The sequence below is a fragment of the Myotis daubentonii genome, chromosome 11, assembly GCF_963259705.1.
Source record: "Myotis daubentonii chromosome 11, mMyoDau2.1, whole genome shotgun sequence".
Lineage (NCBI taxonomy): Eukaryota > Metazoa > Chordata > Mammalia > Chiroptera > Vespertilionidae > Myotis > Myotis daubentonii.
The window spans coordinates 5312096-5330725 of NC_081850.1; the positions used below are offsets into that span (position 1 = coordinate 5312096).

At 46.7% G+C, this 18630-nt stretch overlaps 1 protein-coding gene across 19 annotated transcripts in view; it reads right to left on the reverse strand.

Moving 5' to 3' along the window:
- Positions 1-18630, reverse strand: part of SECISBP2 (SECIS binding protein 2) — a 40621-nt gene that overhangs the window by 12468 nt on the left and 9523 nt on the right. For 8 of the 19 annotated variants that reach the window (XM_059656353.1, XM_059656351.1, XM_059656348.1 and 5 more), the window contains 9 exons: positions 15675-15756; positions 13683-13891; positions 11480-11602; positions 10171-10260; positions 8805-8934; positions 5299-5465; positions 4314-4449; positions 2800-2995; positions 1474-1694 (listed from right to left, as the gene is read on the reverse strand). In XM_059656353.1, coding sequence (XP_059512336.1) covers positions 1474-1694; positions 2800-2995; positions 4314-4449; positions 5299-5465; positions 8805-8934; positions 10171-10260; positions 11480-11602; positions 13683-13891; positions 15675-15756 — 1354 coding nt within the window. Of the gene's footprint in view, positions 1-1473; positions 1695-2799; positions 3097-4313; positions 4450-5298; positions 5466-8804; positions 8935-10170; positions 10261-11479; positions 11603-13682; positions 13892-14215; positions 14335-15674; positions 15757-18630 lie in introns of those variants that run through there. The other 11 variants (XM_059656356.1, XM_059656355.1, XM_059656368.1 and 8 more) reach the window with 11 other exon arrangements.

Sequence of the window (18630 nt, forward strand, 5' to 3'; positions counted from 1 at the left end):
CCTACGGAGATGGGCACACAGAAAAGCAGTGTGCGAGGCACTGACAGGTGTGAAGTCTGCACACCAGTGTGCCCTCTGCAGGAGGCCACATCTCCTCTCTCTCTCTCTCTCTCTCTCTCTCTCTGTCACACACACGCACACACGCACACACACACACACAGCACTCATACATACGTGTGGACTATTGATGATACATACCAATATGGCAGCGGTGGCTGACTGAGGAGCTAGAGGGATTTGGGGGGTTTGCTCCTCAAAAGAAAGTAATGAAATGACGAGCCCACCCGCACTAGTGAGCTGCTCTCACCCAGCACCCGAAGGGGCACGGCATAGTCGCAGTGCTCTTTGCTCTGCACAGACCCGCTCCCGGCCAGGGAGAAGGTTCCCGGCACCTGGTACCCCGGAACTAAGTACATGATTTCTGAATATCCTTTCGAGAGAGGAACTTCCCTAGTGCACATGCCCCACTAGGTGGGAATTGGAATGAGTTTGGAAACTCATTCTGCCTGGTGTGCCTGGGCAGGAACTTTCAAGCCCCACCTCCTTTATTCGCCCACCTCTACTCCACATCTCCCAGAAGAGCATGAGAGGTGATGAGGACTCAACCTCTGAGGACATAAACTTCCAAGGAACACACCAGTTCCAGGCGGGCTTGGAAGAGGGGAAGCGGGCAGAGGTGGGGTGACGGGTTTGTTCCTGAGATATAATTACAACTCATCACCGGAGACTGACGCCTAAATATCGCTGAGTCGTCTCTCCCTCTAGGGGTCTCTGCCTCTTGTCCACCCCAGCCCTGGGGTTGACACAAACGCTACGTGAGCGGTGTGCTAACCCAGCGGCCCGCTGCTGCTATCCTCGGCCTACTGCTGCTGTCCTCAGGAAGACCAGCTTGTGTGGTTGGACCCTGGCTGGCAAGAGAGCTGGGTTTAGAGAGGGCTCCTATCTGACCAGAGTGCCTACTGGGCCTCTGCTGCTTGAGGAACTGAGCTTTATGCTGAGAGAGAATCACTGATTGGCTGCCTCCTGCAGCACGCCCCACACTGGGGATCGAGCCTGACTCCTAGTTCATAGGTCAACGCTCAATCACTGAGCACACTAGCCTGGCAAATCCAGACTTGTAATGAGCAAGTGGGCACAGGGGTCAGTCACGGACCAAACCAGGAAATTCAAAATAGACAAGAGCCCGGTGCCTGGCAGCCAGTCACCAAACTGGTGTGAGTGGTCAGTGACACCCCCCTAACCCCCCACCCGCAAGCTCCAGAGCAAACCCTTCCTGCTGCCAGAGGCCTGCAGGGCGGCCAGACCAGCCAGGAAGACCGCAGGCCTGGCTGCCGCAGGGTAAGGCCCGTGGTGGGCCAATAAGCCCTGCAAACAAATGCCCCAAGCTAAAGGAAAGGAGGCCGACCGCACGGCCCGCGCTCACTGCCGACTGGCGCGGGCGGGCGGGCGGGCGGGCCCAGGCCGGCACCCTACCTCTCGACTGTATCCTCTCGCAGTTGGGAGAGATGATAACGCACTTCAGCTTCCGGAGCCTCAGGTGTTTGAGCACCTCCCGCAGCCCCAGCACCAGCCGGCGTTTGGTCTTGGCCTTGACGGGGTCTTTCTGGTACATACGGTCTTGGAAGCGGACCAGCTCTTTCAGCAGCTCCGAAACACAGGCGTCCACCTCTTTACTGAGCACCTGGCTGCAGTAACTGGAAGAAACAGTCCATGCCATCAGCTTGCAGAGGCTGTGACACTGCAGTGCTGCCCGTCACATGCCCCCCGGCAAGTCCCTCAGACGAGCAGTACTAATTGAAAGCGGGTTCCTGACTGGGTTTAAATACAGCATCGAATCACCCTCCCCCACTGCCACCTACAAGGGAGAACCTCTGCCCCGCCCCCCTCCCCACACACACACCACAGCAGGCCAAGCATCCCCTCACTGTGGCCATTCCCTGTGCACCTCTCCTGAAAACACCGGGACAGTCTGTCCTGGAAAAAGAGTGGGGTGGGGAGCAGAGCTCCCTAAAAAATTATGCAGAGAAATGAAATCCAATCCCAGGCAGTGTTGCTCCATGGTTGAACATCATCCCAGGAGCCAGGAGGTCTGGTTCGATTCCTGGTCAGGGCACATGCCTGGATTGTGAGCACATGCCTGGATTGTGGGCTTGATCCCCAGTGGGGGGAGTGCTAGAGGCAGCTGATCAATGATTCTCTTTCATCATTGATGTTTCTCTCCCTCTCCCTTCCTCTCTCTAAAATAAATAAAAATATATTCTTTTTTTTAAAAAGGAAACCCAAGCGCTAGCCAGTTTGGCTCGATGGACAGAGCGTCGGCCTGCGGACTGAAGGGTCCCAGGTTCGATTCCAGTCGGAGGCACATGTGTGGTTTGCAGGCTCCAACCCCAGTCCGGGGGAGGGGGGGGGTGCTTGCAGGAGGCAGCCAATCAATGACTCTCTCTCATCATTGATGTTTCTATCTCTCTCTCCCTCTTCCTTCCTCTCTGAAATCAATAAAAATATATTTTTTAAAAAAGGAAACCCATATGTTATGCATGGTCGCTCACTAACCATTGCCCCAACAGAAAACCTGGATTTACGGGCACCCCTGCCATCACATCAGGAGGACAAGAGCCCTTGTAGAGGCAGGTTCAGCAGCCCTGGCGTGTGGCATGACTAGGTACCTGGCCACCTTTACTGGAAGGAGAGAAACACTGGCCCAGCTCTCAGCTTCCAGTTTGAGCACGTCAGGGGGGAGAACCCCGTGCCCAAGGCCAGAGCGAGCACAGCCCACCCTGGCCCCACGGGCTTACTCACTCCCTGAACCTCCGGCTGTGGATCTTGGGGCAGCTGGCACCTTCGGGAGCCAGGGAGCAGGTCGCTGCCTCCTTATGGATCTCAGCTCCCAGCGGCTCTTCTGACTGGCTCTCTCCCGCAGGAGAGGAGCACATGGGTGCTTCTGCTCCCGCCGGAGTGTCACAGAAAAGCAAGTCACAGCACAGCACCTGTGGGGCTGGGACCGGGCAATGTCACCAGGGCAGCCAGAGGCACCCCACACCCACCGCACCAAGCAGGGCTGCTGAGCACCGCGGCTGGCAGCAGAGATGGGAATGGCTGGGGGAAAAGGAAGAACTCGGCAACTTTCTGTTCTTCCTGCAGGTGTCTTTCTGACCCCAACTTAGTTATTTTTATTGTGGCAAAATATTTATAAAATTTACATTTTAACCATTTTTAAGTGTGCAGTTCAGTAGCCAAATTTATATTTTAATTTTGAAAATTAACCTGAAGTTCCCACCAGGAAATTTAAAAAGCAGGTTTTTAGTTCTGAATTTTTTGCACTTAAATGCTTGAGACTATTCCCTCATCAAATAATCCTTAAATCCGAGCTGAACTCAAATATCTAAACTATGAGAACTCAAAGGGTGTGTTTAAACACATCAGACAGGATTCCATAATGGCTCAGGTCCCCCAAATGTTCCTTCTAGACATTTCCAGAGCTCATGGGAGGCTCCAGCTCACCAGAGAAGGAATCTGGGAGCACACATCACACCAGCCAGGATGGCAGGCACAACAAATGCAATGCCCTCTCCCCAGTGGGCGGAACTGGTAGCACCTGGCAGCCTGTCTGGCAGGAGCCTCCAAGGCTGGATGGCAATGGACCCACCTGCCACCTGCCTGGGGAAATGGCGCAGGAAGGAGCGCTCAGGCCCTCTGCACTCTCCCCACACTGCCCCAGGGACTGCGTCTAATGGCACCGTGGCACACTCCTACACCTGGACGCTGCACAGCAGTGACAATCGGGGATTGCCCCATGGGCACAGACTGCTGGCCAGAGGGGCACCACTGCAAGACTCCCTGGGAAGGAAGCACGAACGCTCACTGGGGCTGTGGTTGGGCAGGCCCTGGGCCGGGCCACGGGGAGATGTGCGTGGCTGCTCTGCTCCTGATGTTGGCGCTGTGCTCGTCTGTGCAGTCATCAAGCTATATGCTTAGGGGCTGTGCTCTTTTCAGAGTGTCATTTAATAAAAGTTACTAAACACGTTGTTTTCATGGCACAGTGTCTCGCACACTCATGGGAAAACGGCTTTGCAGTTGATGGGGCTAATCCTCAAAGCTACTTCAAGTCACCAGGACCATCCAATGCCACACAGATCAAACTTGGGGCCTCATCCCCTGCCCGCACAGACCCCCACTGTCCATGGGGACAGCCTCTCACTGTCCAGCTGGGTGTCTGAAAGCTTCTGCACGCTAGTGGCGGAGGCTGGCGGAATTCCGGGGGGTCTGCTGCACATGGTTGCCCCAACTGAAGGCGCAACCAACAGAACTGGTACCTGTGGGCTCCTCCTGCTCCAGAGCCAGGTTGTCACCACTCTCTACATCTTGCACATCATCACTGGCCAGAGTGGGGCTCACGGCATTTTCCTGGAGACGCTGCTGCTTTCTCTCCTCCCGTTCTTTCAAAATAATCTTTAAAATTGAAATGATTAAAGCATCTAAATACTTGTACTTACAAATAAGCTCTTTTGCAAAATAAACCACCCGAGGTCGGCTTACTGGCAGGTGCCCATCATGCCCTCACAGCGGCAACATGGCCCCACCCCGGCCCGGGGGTTGGCCCAGCAGCAGCATGTCCCCTCGCTCAGGTGCACCGAGCAGGTTGTGTGCAACCTGGGTTCTGTCGCAACGGTGCAGCTCGACAGGCACCTGGCCTCAGGCCAGACACCTGTTCCCCACCTCAGGCTGCAGAGAATTAAATGAAGAAACCTGTGCAACAGCCCGGACTGACAATCTGCCAGGAAGTGTCCAACATTCACCCAATCTGAACAGCAGATTCGCCTCAGGTGGGATGAAGGCATCAGTAAATAAGGAGAATATAACTCTCCCCATTTCTCATTTTCTGTCCATGTCACTGCAAAGTATTTAAAAAATGGCTTCCCTCCGCCCGGCGGCACAGACCCCGGAAGCAGAGGCACTGGAAGCTCAGTTGGTGGAGTGTTGTCCTGATAACCGCAAGGCTGCCGGGTCACTCCCCCGGTGGAGGCAGGTAAGGAAGGCAACCTTTCTCACAGAGAGCGCTCTCTCTCTCCACCCCTCATCCCCCAGGCATGTCCTCGGTGAGAATTAAAAACACAAAAACCAAAAAAACCCCGGCACCCCACTTCGCATGCCCCACGACGCCACTTTCACCTCAACCCTGAAGACCTGAAGCCTCGGAGCTGAGGACACCAGGCTCCCGAGGGCAGCGGTCGCCAACCTTTCGGGCCTCACGGACCCCGGGTGGTGGCCGCTGCCCTCGGGCCCGGTTTCGTCACTCACCTTCTTCAGTGACGTCGGCTTCTTGGCTCTGGGGACCTCCCTCTGCTTCCCCTTCTTCATCAGGGGGGCGCTGGAGTCCAGGGGGTTGTGCGGGGCCTTCACCTGGCTGAGGCGGTGGCCCTTCTTCCCCAACGTGGCCTCTTTGGAGAGAACAGGAACTGCCCCGACTGCAACACAGTGAGGGTGCGGGCCTCAGGGAGGCTGCCCCGTGGGCGGTCTCGGGCAACGACGCCAGTGAAACAGTACCTTTCGGTGAGGCTCCAAAGGAAGTGTCAATGAATTTAGGAAGAATCGTCTTCCCATCCCTCTATGAAGGCTCTTGTTTCTCAGTGAAGTCTATTAATGTGTGACCTCACTTGCTGAGGGCGCTTCTGGTAGTCCGCACATACGATGGCTCTACTTCCTACCCCTTTTCCTCCTCCCAGGAAACAGTTCATCTGTGTATGCCTCCCTGTACTTTATAATTAGGAAAATTTCCAACATACAGCAAAGAGAACAGAGTAACAACAAAACCCATGTACCCACTGCCCAGCTTCAACCACCATCACGAATCTCCCAAATGTATTGACCCACATTCTGTCAGCATGGCATTTCCGTTACTAGTGCTAGTACACAGAGGTGTATCCATGCAACCTCATCTGTCGGGTTCTCTGCTAGTGTGGAGCGAGTCCACCGTGCCTTTGCTCTGGGCCATGTCCAGCCTTGGCCACCGCACAGCTGCCGTTTATCTGTGGAAACCTGCTCCCACCATTATGTTTGAAATGTATATGTAACTGGCTTGGTTCTTGTCATCGGCTTTTCTTGAAGAATGAGTCATACCAACCCTGCTCACATAGGCGTGCTCTCCCATCCCAATGCCACCTGTGAGTTCAGGACCCCCACTGGGCCCCTGCACCGCCCACTGCAGCCCTGAGCCCTGCCCCTCCTGTCTGCACCCCGTGCCATGCAACTTGCCAGAGTGTTAACGGGGAACCTGGTCAAGGAGGGCCTTTCCCAGTGGAAGCCCCAATAAAGGCTCTGGCCTAACGCCCCCTCCCTCCTGCCCACATGGTCTTCTCCATGTGGCCCTGCATGCTGTGTCTCCTGTCTCCAGGACCTGGGAGTAGGATAAGCTTTGCTTTTTCTTGAGCTTCTCCTGTGGCCGCACCTGACTGACCATATCATCAAAAATTACATAACAAGCCTCGGCTGGGTGGCTCAATGGTTAGGTCCAAGGGTTGGCCCATGGACCTAAGAATCAAGGGCATCTACTTCAGTTGCAGGCTCGATCCCCAGCCTCAGTCAGGGTGCATGCAGGAGGCAACCAATCGATGTCTCTCTCCCTCTATCTCGCCTTCCCCTCCCTCCTCACTCCCCTCCACACTCTAAAAAATCAATGGAACTTTTACCATTTGCAACAGCATGGATGGAGCTGGAGAGCATTATGCTAAGCAAAATAAGCCAGTCAGAGAAAGATAAGTATCACATGATCTCACTCATATGTGGGATATAATGAACAACATAAACTGATGAACAAAAATAGAACCAGAGACAAACACTGAACAGACTGTACAACCTCAGAGGGAAGGCAAGTAAGAGATCAACCAAAGGTCTTGTATGCATGCATATTAGCATAACCAATGACACGGACACTGGGGCAGTGGGGGACTGTCCTGAGGGGTGGGGGTGGCGGGTCGATTGGGGAAGGAGACATATGTAATACTTTAAACAATAATTTTTTTAATTATAAAAATACTTCAGGATAAAAAAGCTTCTTATTTCCTTGGGTGCCTATGTTTTTCTTTTTTAAATAAATTAATAAACTACCTCAGAAGGAGGATACATACTTAAAAGACTATAGGTGGCAATTGTGCATCTTCTTTTGTTGACAAATTGCCAATTTTAACATCTTGGCTCTCTGAGGCTTTTCAGAGGCGAGAATGGTGTTATCAGAACTGAGCCGACACTGTTATGAGGTGCGACCCAGGGACAGGCAGGTAATTCATTTCTGCCAGATTCAGCTTTATTTAAAGCTGTACAGGGCACTTATGCATCATGAGATTTTCAGGTACACAATGCCACCATATCTATTTCTTAAAATCATACTTAACTTTTTCAATGGTTATGGTAAAATACATGTAACATAAAATCTACTATTTTGACAGTTTTTAAGTGCACAATTCAGTGGGATCAATTACGTTCACAATGTTGTGCAACCATGACCACTACCCATCTCCATAACTTTTTCATGTCCCAAACTGAAAATCTGTCCCCCTTAAACAGGAACTCAACATTCCCTCTCCCCTCAACTCCTGGTAACCTATACTCTACTTTCTATGAATTTGCCTATTCTAGAAAGTTAATGTAGTGGAATCATACAATATTTTTCCTTTTGTGACTGGCATATTTCACTTCACATGTTTTCAAGTTTGTCCACATTATAGCATATGTCAGAATGGCCACATTTTGTTTATCCATTCATCTGTTGATATATATTTGGGGTGTTTCTACCATTTGGCTATTATAACTAATACTGCTATGAATACTGGTGTTCAAATGTCTGTATCTGTTTTTAATTATTTTGGATAAACACAGAGGAGTGGGAATTGCTCGGTCAATGGCAACTCTATTCCCCATTCTGAAGAACCACCAGACTGTTTTCAAAAGTAGCTGCATCATTTTACATTCCCACCAGCAGTTTAACAGGGCTCCAAGTCCTCCATATCCTCACCAGCACTGGTCATTTTTGTCGTTTTGCTTATAGCTACAGAGGAGGTATGAAGAACTACCTCACTGAGGTTTTGACTTGCATTTCTCTAATGACTAATGATGATAAATATCTGTTCATGTGCTACTGGCCATTTGTATATCTTCTTGTGGAGAAATGTCTTTTTAAGTATTTTAGCCCATTTTTTGAGTTTGTTACTGAGTTGTAGTTCTTATATATCGGAGATCAAACGCTTACCAGATATGATTTTCAAATATTTTCTCCCATTCTATAAGTTGTCTTTTCACTTTCTTGATAATGTCCTTTGGTACACAGATGTTTTTAATTTTGATGAAATCCAATCAACCTATATTTAATACTTTTGCTGCCTGTCCTTTTGGTGTCCGAACTAAAAATCCAATGTCTAATTCAAGAGCATGGAAATTTACCTGTTTTCTTCTCAGAGTATTACAATTTTAGCTCTCATAATTAGGTCATTTGGTCCATTTTGAGTTCATTTCTGTTTATGTGAGGGTCCAACTCTATTTTTTAACATGTGGAAATCCAATTGTCCCAGAACCAATTTTTAAGAGAATGTTCTTTGTTCTTTTAATGAACTCAGCACCCTTGTTAACAACCCACCAGCCATGCATATGTGAGTTTACTTCTGGACTACCATTTTTATTCCAATGGTTTGTCTATCCTTATTCCAGTACCATACTGTTTTGCTTATAAATGACTTTTGATTACAGAAGAAAAGTCACAAAATAGTCTATCTGAAAAACAACTTCCAATCGTTTGAGATTAAAAGGCCCTTTACCTGAAAACACCACTGGTTTGGAGGACTGCTTTGCATTCTGGGAGTGCTGCTTCTTTTCCAGTGCTGCCAGCATTCCCCCCAAATCCAACTGTACTGGAGTTTGGCTCTTCTTTCCACTTTTAAAATTATTCTAAAAAGTTCAAAAATCATAAGGTTATTTATAATAATACATTTTACAAGCTGTGCTTTTCATCTTATGACAAAAAAATCATATAATTAAAGATAAAATGAAATAGATTTACAGACTGTAAAAATCTTAAATAAAGAGAAAAACCCAAGCAATCCCCACACTCTCTGCTATTACCACCGGGGTTCTTTCCTCCCTCTTCTCAGAACAATGGGTTACATTAAACCACCTACAATTATGTCTACATCTCCCCTGTGTCAGTGTACATCTACAGACCAGAAACCAATCCTTGTGTACAGTCTTTGGCTGTAACAGTTTGCTGTATGTGAGGCTAACTGGTCAGTATTAGTGCCTTGTTAGCTCCATTCATTCAATTGCCCAAGTGAGCCAATCAGCTGCCATGAAACAGATTTACCCAAGTCGCATCACACCCAGCAGGTGAGTGCTACATTTAGACACAGAGTTGGAGGTACTCTCAGGAAATGTGACTTCTGACACAGTTGGGCTCTGGGTGTGAGGCAGTAATGAAAGCTGTGCAGGCAGGTTGTGGCACGTGCTTTAGCACCGTCACTCCTGCTCTCCTGCCCACTGTTCTCGCCCTGACACCACACCCACTGGCTGAGGGCTCACGGCACGGTGCCAGCACTCGGTGCAGTACAGGTGGGTACATCATAACATGGTAATGCAAAGTTAATTCACACAAGGGTGTAGAATTCTTCCTTCCACAAATGTGAAACGTTACCCCGATTTGAAAAGCAAAATGACAATGAACCTGCCCAAAGCACAGAAGTTCCCCAATTAGATCATGAGCCTTAAGTTCATTCTTGAACCCATGGGGCGGGGGACAAGGAGCAGCAGCTCTCCCGCCTGTCTGACTAAGAGTGAAACTGGACGGCTCGGTTGTTTTCCTTCTGTCAGACACTACTGCCTCACAAAGGAATTCTTGGTTCCTGAATACAGGGAATCACTAGTTTTTCTTTAAATCAGAGTCTCACAGGCAGTACGTGTTTGCCTCCTTTCTGATATAGCAGTGGTAATTACCAACAGTCTTATTACGAAAGTGACAGTGTTTAGCTGAAAAGAAGTTCTGCTTCAACATACCGAATGCCTCCAATGAAGGAAGAAATAAAAACAAAACCGGTCTCCACAAAGAAGTCTGGAGAGCAGTTTTGTCTTAAGAGTCAGTTTAGCAAGAAAAGTTAAGCCTAAAGCAATTGTGGGTTTCAATCTAAAATTTACCTGTGGCTGCTGCTTAGATTGACATTTCCGTGACTCTACTCTGTCTCTTCTTTCAGATGCAACTGCCAGAATGGGAAACTCTTCAGTATCCTAAGTAAACCACACACCCTTTAGCGCTTCATGAACCGTGAGACCCAAGTATGCCCAAGTGAAGCCTTCTGCTTGCTCACATGTTCTACTTTAAGTTCCCATGGAAGGGCTCAAAGGTTGGTACAAAACAGGCCAAAAACTGTATCATAAGGGCTTCAGCTTAATTTTACTTAGAACCAATTTAAAGACCATAGTTCTAATCTCCTGCTCCACAGAGCAAGAGTGGGGACCCCATGGAGTCCACAGACTGCCCCTAATGACCATGGCGTGAGAGTGTTCAGCAGCCACCCTTCAATTACACTTCGCACTTTGCATCAATCCAGACTCAGGGCGTGTCAGTGTCCTGTCATGTTGCTGAACCCAGGCTGGAAAATGGGGGGGGGGGGGGGGGGGGGCAACAGGCCTCTCCACCACATTTACATCATTTAAAATGTCTTGCGTGCTCTGCCAACAGTTTAGGTGCCTTGGAGAAGTTATGTGAGAAGGGCAGAAATATGAAATATGTATTGGCCAAACCATAATGCTATGCCATGATCATAGTCCTTCAAATACAACCCACCATTCTCAAGGGAATGTTCCAAGAGCCTTGGGAACCCCCAGGTTGAGGGGAAGCCTCGGCTTGACCCTAAGCGGGACACCCAGGCAGCACCGCTGACCTCCTGCAGGCCCCAGGAGCCACGCTGCTGAGTCTACTAGCGCAGACCCGGGAGAAATAGGGTTCGAGCCTGGAGGACAGGGACATTCTTGGAGTACCACAAGGACAGCAATGTAAAGAGTGCTTTTGCAAGTCCATGACATTCTTGTGACCAGGGCCCATGATGGCTCCCTGGTATTTTAAATTTCTCTCTCTAGTGAAGCACATTATAATAAGATTTCTGGATAGAAAAGGAGGCCCTGCAAAAGCCAGCATGCCAAAGTGACGAAAAAAAACATGTAAAGAAGATATTTATGGGAGACAAATATTAGTACTATGGTGTATAAACTATTGCATTTCAATATAAGAGTTTTGTCTCTAAACCTCAATGTTTATTGAGTGCCTGCTATGAGGCTTTCTTCACTGGCCAAAATGAAGATGTGAAGAAAATGGATAATGGCTCTTTTCTTCAGCACTAGGTGGGCTATTATTAAAGAAAGTGCTGAAGATTTTCACTTAGGAAACCAGTGAACCCACATTTCTATTAAGACGGACCCACACATCACCCAAGGGGGAAATATGTACTTCAATCCGTGGTGGCTCTTGCGCTGTGTGGATTTCACATTTTGATTTAAACTTTTCTTTCTTTTTCTTATTCTTTCTTGAGACTTCATTTTGCTCAGAATCACCACCTTGTGATGCTTTGCACTAGAAACAACAACAAAATCATGGGTTTTTAGGACATTCAATTGAATGTTTAATTCCATGTATTAGAGCAAAATTAAGTTATCAACTTGTATAATCACATGGCAATTTTATTCATAGTTTGCCTCTTCATTCTCTGTTTTCTAAAGAGCTAGCATTCTGGAGAATAATTTGGAAGGAAAAAAAAACAAAACCTGTGAAAATAGTTGTGTTCAAAATTTTAAAACTGGTAGATTTAGACAGAGCCCAGTTTTCAGCCGACGGAGGCCAGGTTAATAATTCTATTAATTCCGACTTGAAGTCCCTTCACAGATCCAGGTGTGCCATCTCCATCACCAGGGCCCAGGGGTTCCTACAACTGACTGCACATGACTATCACCTGTAAAGCCTTCCAATCAGAACGTCTGGCCCATCCCAGACATCCTGAATGTGACGTTAGCATCCCACCCTCGCCTCAGGCTGGCCTTTCCCAGTCCCGGTCCCCCACACTGTGGCCTCAGGGCTTTCGCACTATCACTCACACGGGTTGAGGCTAAGACTGCACCCCCATTTCAGCTCCAGTCTCCCTCCTCTGTCTGGCCTCTCGTTCTCCACCCTCCTTGCTACCTGACAGCTTCTGCACCTGTCTGCACAGCACTGTCCCTCTGCATCCAAATGGGGTTCTCAAGGTTTTTAGGGACCTTGTTTTATCCTCAATGGGAACTTATCCTTCACAGCTAAAAGCCTCAGTGGCCATTAAAGAGTGTTTATCTACTGCCCTGGGGTGGGGGTGGGGGGGCTGTCTATGATGTTTTGTAAAGTGGATAGGGCAATGTGTATAAAATGACCATATTTTTGTTAAGGGGGAAAAAAGTTAAAAAACACACAAAAAACACCCTATTTGTTTATGTTTTCAGGAACCTGAGGTGGGGTACATACCAGGTTGGAAATGCAGGCTTCCTTGGGGGCTTGGGGGGCACAAAGAGGTATGGGAAAGATGACCTTTTCCATAACTAGATCCTTTTAGCATTATATTTGTTATTTTGGTAATAAAAACTTACAACCCTGAAAGTTTTAAAGGAAAAAGCCATTATGATCCCTATCATCCCTCCTGTGTATAATGAAAAGCAATCTAGGTTCTAAGATTACAGGGGATCGTCCTTTTAAAACGATTCTTAGAAAATAAAAAATCGGCTAACTATCTGGAAAACCACTTCAGACAGCAACTTGGTGGCTGCAGCCAGAGGGGCCTGAGCAGCCAGTGCCCAGACGTCGGCGGGGCCTGGGAACTAGCGGTGTATCAGAGGGGTCTGACCTGCACCCGTTCTCACATGAGCGCACAGAGCTGTGTGGGACAGCACACAGGCCTGTCCTACTCTCACTGTCGCCTGCACACATTTCCTCAATCAACCAGGCACCAGCGCACAGCGCCCACTTGGGCAGGATATTTGTGACACTCTGGACATCAAAAAGCAGCCTCACACCCCAACACTGGGAACCCCCACACTAAAGAAATGCAACCAACATCCACCTACAGGAATCTATCAGTACACTGAAAATCAGGAACAAAATCAAGACTAATGAAAAAGGCTCTTCAAGATACAAATCTAGGGATCAATAAAAATGACAGCTTAAACTGATTAGAACTAAAAGGAAAAAATGGATTCTAAAATGCTACCTTACAGTATGTAAGCTGGAATCAACCAAGAATCAGTAACATATACCAAGTGAATGTAAAAACATGGACTTGAATTACTGTCCTCTCAGTCCCCTGGCAGGTAAAGGAAATTGATTTAAACTCAATAAACAGAGACTGGGAGAAGGAATGCAGCTCCAGAGCATACATTTCTGCCAGCTTCTCTCCTTGAAAGAACTCAGAATGGGCCACAGCTGTCAGCCCACTGGCCTGGAGTGTGCCTCCTCACTCATGCAAAGCTGCCACTTGTATTCCTTGCTGAGGGCCTATTCTTTTTTTCAAGGTTCAAGCAACCAACTCAGGTGACACCCGCAGTACAGAATGAAACACTGCCAGCCAGGATTTGAGAAACAAATAGAAGTCCAGCCAGCAGTACAGGAGACCCACATTATCTGAACGGATGCATACCTTTTTAGTTGAGTGGACAATGGGTTTCTCTCTGCTGTAGGAAGGATCCGAAGATAAAACTTGAGAAGATGATTGGCTACCATTTTTAGGATCTGCTGATGAAACAACCGTCTTTAGGTTTATCACAGAAGTAACATTTCTAGGGGCTGATGATGACTCTGTAGGTAACGTCTGACGGACAACATAACCCATTGGCGTCCAGGATAACTCTGCTCAGAGATAACCACAATTGGGGAACAGTCTCAACAGCAAACACAAACTCCTTAGAGATTCCAAACATGCATCAGTTGAGAGAATTACTCAGGCATAATTAAATTTAGGCTGTTCGAAACATTCTCTTGGGAAGGACGATATTCACTAAATGTGTTTTCCTTGGAACATGCATGCTGAATTTACTTGTTAGGTTAACCGATCTTCCTAGAAACTAGTTTTCACTTGGGGTTGTTCAGTTAAAAAACAGCAATCCTCAATTACGTCCACGTGGCAAACACACGGAATTAACGAGCTAAAGATCAAATATTCGCCCTACTAACCTTGATGTGTATCTTTAACAGCAGAAGTCAAAGGTCACTAGACTTCAGCTGTCACAATAACTGGACATTTATTTCTTTTTAGAGCAGAGGCATAAGCACAGCCACACTATCCTTAGGTGCCCATCAAACTCTATCTACAGACAAAACAAAAGGACAGCCATCAGCCACGGGCAAGACATGTCAGCGCCTGTGGCTACCCCAGATGATGAGACACTGACTGTTCCTGTCACCACAGAGCCACACACCCTTAGAGAAGTTTGTAAGTGAAGATCTTTGTACCAAACATACGAATGCAAAAGACAACATACCTGTGGGTAAATCAGGAATAATTTTGTGAAAATGTCTTCTACTAGGAAAAGCTACTTATAAAGATTTCAAGAGCAGACTCTATTGAACTCTCTCTGAATATTACTTCTTAGCCAGGACAGGACATACTGGAAGCTCTCCAAGTGTGGCCTTAGGCTCCCAGGACCCTTGAAGTCAAAACTGTTTTCCTGCCGAAACCGGTTTGGCTCAGTGGATAGAGCGTCAGCCTGCGGACTGAGAGGTCCCGGGTTCGATTCCGGTCAAGGGCATGTACCTGGGTTGCGGGCACATCCCCGGTGGGGGATGTGCAAGAAGCAGCTGATCGATGTTTCTCTCTCATCGATGTTTCTAACTCTCTCTATCTCTCTCCCTTCCTCTCTGTGAAAAATCAATAAAATATATTTAAAAACAAAAAACCCACAAAAAACTGTTTTCCTGACAGTAGGAACGTGTTACCTGCCTCTCTCTCTGCCTTTCTTCTCCCTCCCCGCCTCTCTTTTACAAAGATTGCAAAGGTAGGACAGTGAAAAGGCCAAATGGCAAGGCAGATCTACAGAGCCAGCCACTGAAGAGTTGCAAAAAACAACTCTGCTCTCCTTACTGCCTTACTTTTGTGGAAAACAGTTATTTTTCATAAAAATGCGGTTACTTTTAAGTGAATTAGTAAGTATTTTTGAAATTTCTCTGTTTAACTTCAAATATTGCAAATACTGACAGTTGTCGAAACCAGCGGTCACCAACCTTTCAGGCCTCACGGACCACCAGTGGTCCGCGGACTACCGGCCGGCGACCGCTGGTCTACACAGAAGCTCTGTGAGGCTGTGTAAAGGGGATTAAGGGTTCCTGAGACCAAACGCCATGAGAACCTCCGGTACAGGTAACACTTATCGAAGCTACCATTTTTGAGTTGATAAATTTTTTCACTGAACTGAGTAAACATTTCATTTAGAATTCTTTGCTATCCTACACTCCTTACACATACATGGAGATCTCATCTACTTCAATCTTCCAAAAATACTGTCAGTTTATCAACAACCTTTCACCTGCCTTAAAGAAGGCTTTAAGACAAAAGCATTTAAGTTGCACTAGACCAAAAATGAACTTAAAAACAGACAACTGATTTTTGAAAATGGTATTTGGTAGCCACTCTTACCTCCTGTACATGGAGAGGAATTGGTAGCAGCATTATCAGTTACAGAGTCAGTCGGCTTATTATTTTTCACCACTATTTCACCCTAAAGAGCAAACCAGTTATTTAAAAAGCAAACCAGTTATTTTCTTACTATTTCAAATGGGAAAGTAATCATTTAATTTTTAAATACAGCTTCCTTGCCATTCTTAAAATCTTCAAAATATGTGCTAATTAAAAATCCCAAATACCTAAATATGTGAAGTGAAAAGTTAAATTGTTTCCTTCTGCCAATTCTCTCCCTAGCAGAAAACCACCCACAGCTTAGCTAGCATGTACTTCTTGGTCTAGGACCGCGGTTCTCAACCTGTGGGTCGCGACCCCTTTGGGGGTCGAATGACCCTTTGACAGGGGTCACCTAAGACCATCAGAAAACACATATATAATTACATATTGTTTTTGTGATTAATCACTATGCTTTAATTATGTTCAATTTGTAACAATGAAAATACATCCTGCATATCAGATATTTACATTATGATTCATAACAGCAGCAAAATTACACTTATGAAGTAGCAATGAAAATAATTTTATGGTTGGGGGTCACCACACCATGAGGAACTGTATTAAAGGGTCGCGGCATTAGGAAGGTTGAGAACCACTGGTCTAGGAGATAATTTTTACATAGATCCTAATAATGGGATCACATCACACATTTTAAGCAACCTTTAAAAGATCCACATATCACAGACAACTTTTGCATCAGTGCAGACGTGCCAATACCATTCTTAAAACCCGAGTGCCCCCACAGGAATGCTAAAGCATCATGTACCGAGCCTACACACCAAAGTTCCAAAGTCCCTCCAAACATCCACAAAGATAACAAATATATGCTTGTAACAGGTGCCCACTTTTATAGACAGAAAGCGGCCACAAACGGAACATGAGGCCCAAAAAACACTGGGGGGCGGGGGGGTCGGTGAGTATATTAAGAGAGATCTCAAAGTGACTGACAGAATTGAAGGTAAGAGGAAACTGATAAATTCAAATTTGAATAGTTTGAAAATAAATTCTAAAGCTGATACACCTCATAAACTTAACCATTTTGCCATTTCATACCTGAATCTAGTAATAAAAAATAATTGCAACACAGCCTGTTCTTTTAATAAATGTAATTTATATTCACCAAGGCCAATGAAACACTAGTAGTGCCTCCCCTATTCAAAAATGGTTAGGCCGTCCTGGCCTGTGTGGCTCAATGGTTTGAACAGGGATGGGGAATGTCCGGCCCGCAGGCCCTATAAGACCCAAGAAAATCGTTTGGTCTGGCCCTGTCAAGGCTTTAGGGTGAGTTAATTAAATGTTTGACCAAATATAGCAGGCTAATTTTTAAGTTAATAATTTTGTATGGCCTTTAAATGATATTATATCCAAATGGCCCCTGGCAAAAAAAAGGTTCCCCATCCCTGGGTTAGAGCGTTGGCTCACACACCAAAGGGTTTGAATCACGGTCAAGGGCATGTACCTGGGTTGCAGGTGCCATCCCTGGCCCATCAGCAGGAGGCAACCAATCGATGAGTCACTCTCACTTAGATGTCTGTCTGTCTCTCGCTCTCTCCCTTCCTTCCACTCTATCTAAAATCAACAGAAAAATATCCTCAGGTGAGGATTACTTTCAACAATAAAGACAATTAAAAAACAAACAAATGAAAAAAGAAGCTATTGGGTCCTATAGTGCACATACTAGCAATTCCAGAATTTAGCTTCTTCATGATTGTGATTGTATTAATAAAAATTAACATTTAAACAAAATGGTTAGGTCCATCATATAAATCAGTATCAAAGACCCAGTGCAGCAGCTATGTTTTCAAAGAGTATTTAAGATATGGAAAAAATGCCAATTTCTAACACAAGCCCGTACATATGTCTGATCCCCGAATGTACAATTTTCACAATGTACCATTAACAAAAGATTACTAGTAAGTGCTAAAGATGGTTTTCTCTTGGCTATACAACTTCAGACAATTACATTTTTTTTTCTTCACATTTTTTTGGTGTTCAAAGATACTACTAGTATAAGCAGGAAAAAGGTTTCTTTTAAAGGGAAATTTAAAAAACAAATGCAGCGCTAGCTGGTCTGGCTCAGTGGATAGAGTGTCAGCCTGCAGACTGAAGGGTCCCAGGTTTGATTCCAGTCAAGGGCATATGCCTAGGTTGCCGGCTTGATCCCCAGTGGGGGACTTGCAGGAGGCAGCCAATCAATGATTCTCTCTCATCATTGATGTTTCTATCTCTCCTTCCCCTCTGAAATCAATAAAGATACATTTTAAAAATAATAAATAAAAAAATAAAAATAAAAAACTGCACACAGAATTCATGAGTGTGAGTAGATAAGGTAACAAGCATGTAAATCTCACACGCTTCATGTCCACACATGCAGCCCTCACCTCTAACAGGTGACCTGACAGAGTCAGTCATGCTCCTGGCCTGTTCTACTTGGTACAGCGCTCTCGGGCTGGGAATTGCCGCTGCAGCCCCGGCCAAATCGTGGAGCCCTTCGACGGCGCAGCCATTCCACACACTCCACGGGCGCCCAGAGGGTCACGCCCTGCCACGTGAGACTGATTCTTCCACTTCACTCAGCCTCACCACGTGACAGCAAAGTCCCTGGGAACGGCATGCCTTCTGCACACTGTCAGCAGGACCACCCGGCCTGGGGCTCTTGTGTCCAAGCACCCAGGACAAGGACAGAAAGTGGAGATCCTCTCTTCAGGAGGCAAGCAATCGGGTGAGCTACTGTCTTGGTAGTTTCGTCTTTCTCCTGGCCTGCACACTGGGAAGTGCCCCACCCTTCCTTGATCTGAGATCAGTCAGAGTGATTTTAGGGAATAGTAACCCCATAACGTTTTTCCTCAAAGTCTCTAACACTTTGAGATCAAAGGGTGAATATGTGTAATTTAAAATTACTAAGTGGCAAACT